Raw genomic sequence first — 7,280 nt, forward strand, 5'->3', positions numbered from 1 at the left:
TCAACACTCCAGGACAGGAAAGCTTCACATGTACTTAGCCCTGACACCAAGCCCTGCTTGACGCCCCCATGACTCCCTGGCTTCCATTGGTTTTAAGATTTATTCAATTGCTATTCATAAAAGGTACTTAAGGGCTTAGCTCAGTGCAGTGAACATTAATGTAATAACTTCTATGAATTGTGTCTTTTAAGATGGCTTTGTCTGCAAAGTAACTCATCCAGTAACGACCTAGAAAGGACCCTGAGGTTCAAAGGGGTAGTTATATTTTCCATCTACAAAAATAAATTTCTCATTAAGAACAAGATTCAAGGTGGACCTCTTCTGTTCAGGCTGTTCTCCAGTAATAGGTTACAGATGTCAAGAAGTAGGGACAGGCTGGAAAGATGGCTTAGCGGTTAAGGTGCTAGTCTGTGAAGCCTAAGGACCATAGTTCGATTCCCCAGGACCTACATAAGCCAGATATACAAAGTGGTGCATGCCTCTGGAGTTTGTTTGCAGTAACTAGACACCCTGGTGCACCCTTTGTATTTACCTCTTTCTCACACAAACAAAAATTTTTTTAAAAAAAGTAGGGACCCCGAACAAATGGTTTCAACAAATAAGACCTGCTGTAAGTCAGTGTGGCTGGAATCTGTCCCTTGCCAAGACATTTTAAGAAAAATCCTTTTCTGAGGGGTGTGTGTGTGTGTGTGTGTGTGTGTGTGTGTGTGTGTGTAAACAAAAATAATCATTTTAAAATAAGTCCTTTAAAATAATGATTTGGAACTTGGGGAACATAGTATTCATCAACATTTTCTTTGGTGATCTACTACTCCCTCAAGAACAAAGTGGTAGGACATACAGCCAATTACTGGGTACCACAGGACCAAACCTTCCATGACCAAAAATCAAGACCAAGCAGATAAATTGCTGTTAACATAGAACTGCTTAAAAAAAAATCACATTTCGTCATAAGTATCCTACACTACTCATATTATCATAGACGTTTATGCATCCAGTTGTGGTTAAGCGTATCCACACCAGTTTTGTTTGCTTCATGTCTTTAAGCTAGCACCAGCTCCACCCACAGCTCCACAGGGGCCATCCCCCACCGCGTCGGGGCTCTCGTTCTCAATGTATGGGATGTGGCAGTACTTGATGTGATTGCTTGCCCACTGCTGCAGGGCATCGTGCAAGATTTCCTCGGCCAGGTTCTGTGCATACTTCTGGATCACAGGATTGGACCCTGGGACTTCCTGTTGGACTTGTTCTGTACCTGGATAAAGCATCCTGGATAGAAATCTGTCTTCTGCCATAAAGGTGTGTTCATTCTCATGTCGCTTCTCAGTTTCAAACGTGGAAGGAAATGGGAAAGTTTGCTTTGATTTCATGCAGCCCATGTTGTGCAGTTTCAGGTGCGGGGAAGACAGCCGTGCCAGGGAAGACTACTTCAGCCGCATCTCCACACCGTGTCGACCAGGACTCCTGCTCTGTCAGGCTACCTCGTGGGCAGTCAGTGGCCTTTCACAGCTCTTCACAGCCTCCTGTTTATCTGTCAAGAGAAGAGAGCACTCACTAAGTTCTGTCATTGGGTGGTGTGTAGAAACACCCTAACAGGTTCTTTCTACGACTTTGGTTACAGGGAGGGAAACTGACGTAACAAACAAACAACTATCAACCAAAGAGGAAAAAGGCCCAATGACAGCTCCAAAAAAAAGAAAAAGAAAAAAAAAAACTTTTTCTAGCTCTTGAAAGTTTTATAAACTGACTTAAAATTTATCTAGATTTATCTATATCAGCTAGTGTTAGTTCAGAACACAACTGTGTTCATTTGTTTATGTATTGTGTATATAGGCTGCTTTTATATTAGCAATTAAAAGACTGAATAGTTAGGATGGATTATAGCCCACAAACCTAAAATACTTGCTCCTTGGCCCTTTAAAAGAAAATATTTCTCAAACCCTTATCTTTTTTTTTTTTTTTTTTTTTTTGGTTTTTTGAGGTAGGGTCTCACTGTAGTCCAGGCTGACCTGAAATTCACTAAGGAGTCTCAGGGTGGCCTCGAACTCACGGCGATCCTCCTACCTCTGCCTCCCAAGCGCTGGGATTAAAGGCGTGCGCCACCACACCCGGCTTCAAACCCTTATCTTTAGCTGTCAAGGGAAATAAACCAAAATGTGTTCCTGCCACCAAGCCCATGAGCCTATACATTTTGGGTCACTATTCCAATCAGATTTTGTTGTTTTTTATTTAATCAGATGTTTACAGTGCAGGGGGAGCAGAAAATGATCTTTCTATGAATTCCAGCTCCCAGAAGCGTGGATTAGACAAAGCAAAGCCACTTAACATTTTTAAAAATTCATCTGAATGAAATATTACCCATAAAGTTATATGAAAAATTAATTGAAAATTTAGAGGTTTCTCCTCCTAACTATCTACATTCTTACCCTTATTTGATGTTTGGAAAAGAAGTAGGCAACATGCTGTGGTGTCCTTTCTGTGCACCCTAAGTAGATGTTCTCACTTGATGCACTTCTCTTAAGCTCGGACTTCAGGATGACTACACACGCAAACAGCTTCACTTTAAGGAGAACGGGCTGCTGAAGACCACGGGCAAATTCTCTATGCATGAGGTTAATGGCCCCAATTGTATCTTCAGCTTAGACCTCAGATATTGGGCTAAAAAGTCATCATTGTTCCTGTAACCAGTAATCCCTAGAATATGAAAGCTTGCATATGCCCAATTCATTTTTAATAACTTGTAATGAGAGATTTTTTTAAAAGTTAACCTTTTCCAGATCTACTATTCCACTTTTTTGTTTTTCTATTAATACCCAGTTTTTCTCATAATACTAATCTACTCTCTACCCCTAAGTAAGAATAATACTGGGGACAATAAAAAGGAAACCCTGCCTTGTGTTTTCAGCTCCCTTTTTTTCTGAGTACCTTGCTTTATGCTACAGACTTCAGAGATAGGCCTTCAAAAGGGAGAACAGATTGTGTACGGTGTCTCCTGTCAACTAGACTGAACTGCTGAAAGGAGGGGCCTATCCTGCTTATGCATCTCGATTGAGTAATAACTTAATGTCCAAGAAATGGTTATAAGAACTGGACATAGTTAATATGAAAAAAATGTGAGTACTCTGAATGTCATAAACATCATATAGTTACCTGTGTTTTCTAGTATCCTTGGCTTTGTACCAGCAGTGACTAGCTCCAAGTTCACCTTCTCAAAAACAATTTTAAATCAGGCTGGAGAGACAGCTTAGCAGTTAAGTGCTTGCCTATGAAGCCTGAGGATCCCGGTTCGAGGCTCAATTCCCCAGGACCCACGTTAGCCAGAGGCACAAGGGGCCGCACACATCTGGAGTTCATTTGCAGTGGCTGGAGACCCTGGTGTGCCCATTCTCTCTGTCTGCCTCTTTCTCTCTTTGTTGCTCTCAAATAAAAGTAACAAAAAAAAAAGTTTAAAAAATTTTAAATCCAGCAAAATACATGTTAGCAGGTATTTGAAAGATGACCTGCTTTGAGATTCAGAGTTGAACACTGACACTAGAAGTTACCTAGTCCGGGAATCCTTGGACTTGCAGAGCAGTGAAAATCAAAAGACTTCACTGAACATTTCAGGCATTAGATGTCACTCAGGAAATGAGACTGTGGACATGAGGAGTATACTCGGGAACAAGGCTTTGCACAGGTCCTAAGGAGCAGGTATGACAGGCTTGTGTGCCAGTTGCTGTAGATTGCGTGCTTATGTCCCCTTACAGATTTCATGTTGAAACCTAACACCCCATGTGATAGTATTTAAAATCGTATGGTGATATTACCTATTGCCCTTAGAAAGAGACTTCACGGCTGGAGGGATGGCTTAGTGGTTAAGGCGTTTGCCTGCAAAGCCAAAGGACCCTGGTTCAATTTCCCAGGACCCATGTAAGCCAGAAGCACAAGGGGGCACATGCACCTGGAGTTCGTTTGCAGTGGCTAGACAGGCTGGCACACCCACTCTCTCTCCCTCTTTCTCAAATAAACAGAGAGCCCCCTTCACCTCACTGCCATGTGAGGGCACAGCAAGAAGATGCTGTCGATGAGCCTCAACAGGTTGAACCTGCAAGTGCCTTGACTAAATGAATTCCCAGCCTACACAACTGAGAATGTTTCTGTTACTTCTAACCATGCTGTCTTTAGTGTTTGGTTGTAGCAGCCCGGACAGACTGACACCGATGTAGGCTGTTGCAACTTCTCATCACTGCTCTGACAGCCAGCCGCCACAGGCAGTACGTAAACCAGCAAGACTAAAATGCTAAAAGCAAGCAGCCAGCCATGGGACATATGGAGGATGTTCAGACAAAAATAGTCCCACTCTAAGAATGAAACTACCATGTACACAAAGACGATGTAAGCCAGACTCCATACAAAGTATACACCATCCGCTAGGAAGAGTGTACAAGTCATGCACAGAAACAAGAAAATGGCCTTCAAGAAAAATGATAGCTTCTGGACCTCCCAAATAACTCAGAACTGTAACAGCTTAATACAACATTCAAAGGTAATTACATATCTTCAAGGATGTAAAGGAAAAGTTAATAGCCTCTGCAAAGAAATGAAAATTGTACAAGGAAAAGAAAATAGAAATTCAGGAACTAAAAAGTACATTTGTTTTTTCATGTTGAAGTAGGGTCTCACTGTAGCCCTGGATGACCAAGGAACTCACTCTGTAGCCCAGGCTGGCCTCAAACTCACACTGATGCCCCTACCTCAGCCTCCAAATGCTGGAGTTCAAAGTGTATACCACCACGCGTGGCTAAAGTATATTTGAAATGAATACTTCATTGGGCTACTAGATACTGGAAAGGTGGGATCAGCTTGAATGTAAGTCTATGGATTATTCAATGGAAAAATGGGACAGGGAATTAAAAAATGAGCAGAAAAACTACAAAAATGCCATATGAGTGAAGCTTAAAAACAGTGAGGCAAGCTGGAGAGATGGTTCAGCAGTTAAGGCACTTGTCTACAAAATCAAAGAGCCCAGGTTCAATTCCTTAGGACTCACGTAAGCCAGGTGCATAAGGTGGTGCATGCATCTGGAGTTCATTTGCAACAGCTGAAGGCCCTGGCAATGCCTATTCTCTATCTGCTTCATTCTCTCTCTCTAAGAAATAAATAAATAAATAAAATATATTTCAAAAATAGAGAGGAATTGCATTAAATGAAGAAGAAAGAAAATCATTGCAACATAAAAGGAAAGGCAAAGACCCAGGCCTAAAGATACAGGAGTATAATCTCAAATACTGTGAAGGCAGAAGCAAGAGGATTGTGAGCTGAAAACCTGCCTGATTATAGAGTGAGATCAGGGCCAGCCTGAGAAACTTAGCAAAGCCCTGTCCAAAGAAGTTGTTTTTAAAAGGCTGGAGGTACAGGTCAGTAATAGAACATTTGCCTAGCATGCGCAAGGTCTGACCCTAGCACTATAAATAAATAGAAATTAGTAGGGTAGGAGAGATTGCTCGTTGGTTAAGGCACTTGCTTGCAAATCCTAATGGCCTGAGTTCAATTACCCAAGCCAGATCACAAAGTAGTCCATGCATCCAGAGTTCATTTGCAGCACCAAGCGGCCCTGGTACATCCATCCTCTTTCTCTCTCAAATATAAATATTTTTAAAGAAAATTAGGAAATGGCATCTTGAGAGATGGCTCAGCAGTTAAAAAACTTGCCTGCAAAGCCTAACAACCCAGATTTATTTCCCTAGTGCCCATGTAAAGCCAAATGCACAAAGTGATGGATACATCTGGAGTTCATTTGCAGTGGCTGGAGGCCCAGGTGCACCCATTCTCTCCCTCCCCCCCCCCCTTTCCTTGCAAAGAGTAAAATATGTTTTAAAAATTAGAAAACAAGGTAAGATGAAAATAATCAACTTCCAAATTAAAACAAAATAGACTAAAGGTTTTAAATTAGTAGCAAAGATGGAAAGATTAAAAAATATGCTTACCACAAAAATACAGCCAACTGATTTTGAGCACACAAAGCAATACAATGGAGAGAAAGTAGTCAAATGGCATAAGAACTAAACATGAACATGCGAAAAAAAATCATAACAAAATTACTCAAGATAGTTCATAGACTCAAAGTATAGTGCTCCCTGAATATAACAGAAATCTACAAAGACCGTAGTTTTAGTAATGACCTTCTAAGGTACCAGACAAAGGCATGAGCCATTAATGATAAGTTTGACATCATCCCTAAAATTGTAAGCCCTGCTCTTTGTAAGACAATTGTTGATAAAATTAAAACAATCCACAGGCTAGGTGAAAACACTGTAAAAGCATATTTCATAAGGAATTGTATGTGCTGGCAAGTTCAATGTCATTAGGAAATTCCAAGTTTAAACTTGCGCCACTGTTACAACCAGTTGGAATAATGGATATCGAAAAGAGAACTCCACCTGCCAGTGAAGACTTGGAACAACAGAAGTCTTGTATTGCTGATGAGAATGCAAAATGGTTCAGTAACTTTGGAAGACAATTTAGCCATGGGTCACATCACTGAACATGCTCTTGCTACATGCTCCAGCAACTGTCATGCTTGGTATTACCCAAATGAGTTGAAAACTTGAGTCCATACAAAAGGCTACACACACAGGTGCCTGTCCTTCATAACTTACTAAACTTAGAAGTGTCCTTCAGTTGATGAATGGATATGCTGGTTGTTGTAGTCAGGTTTGCATAGTTGGCAGAAATCACCTGACCGAGAGCAGCTTGTGGGAAAAAAGGTTTTATTTTGGCTTACAGACTTGGGATGCTCCACAATGTCAGGGAAAATGATAGCATGAACAGATGGCGGACATCATCCCCTAGCCAACATAAGGTGGACAATAGCAGGAGAATGTGCCAAACACTGGCAAGGGAACACTGGCTCTAACACCCATAAGCCCACCCCCAACAATACACTGCCTCCAGGAGGCATTCATTCCCAAACTTCCATCAGCTGGCAACCTAGCATTCAGAGCACCCAAATTCATGGGGGACACCTGAATCAAACCAGCACATTCCACCCTTGGCCCCCATAAAGTGATCACCATCCATGATGTAAAATACAATGCATTCAGTCTAACTTTAAAAGTCCCCACATATTTTTCTCAATTTTTATTAACATTTTCCATGATTATAAAAAATATCCCATGGTAATGCCCTCCATTCCCCCACACACACTTTCCCCTTTGAAATTCCATTCTCCATCATATCCCTTCTCCATCTCAAAGTCCCCACATTTTAAATCAATTCTTATGTTGTTCAAACATCCCCAT

At 41.3% G+C, this 7,280-nt stretch overlaps 1 protein-coding gene across 1 annotated transcript; it reads right to left on the reverse strand.

The window, feature by feature from the left end:
* Window positions 1–584: 584 nt before the first annotated feature.
* On the reverse strand, window positions 585–1,526 carry C4H2orf88 (chromosome 4 C2orf88 homolog). Its single transcript, XM_004660214.2, has one exon. The coding sequence runs from the start codon at window positions 1,377–1,379 to the stop codon at window positions 1,035–1,037; it is 345 nt and encodes a 114-aa protein (XP_004660271.1). The 5' UTR covers window positions 1,380–1,526; the 3' UTR covers window positions 585–1,034.
* Window positions 1,527–7,280: the final 5,754 nt, after the last annotated feature.

The sequence above is a fragment of the Jaculus jaculus genome, chromosome 4 (assembly GCF_020740685.1).
Source record: "Jaculus jaculus isolate mJacJac1 chromosome 4, mJacJac1.mat.Y.cur, whole genome shotgun sequence".
Lineage (NCBI taxonomy): Eukaryota > Metazoa > Chordata > Mammalia > Rodentia > Dipodidae > Jaculus > Jaculus jaculus.

What these genes read in the sequence shown, in the direction of transcription:
- C4H2orf88 (XM_004660214.2), bottom strand. Translation starts at nt 1,379, where the DNA reads ATGGGCTGCATGAAATCAAAGCAAACTTTCCCATTTCCTTCCACGTTT.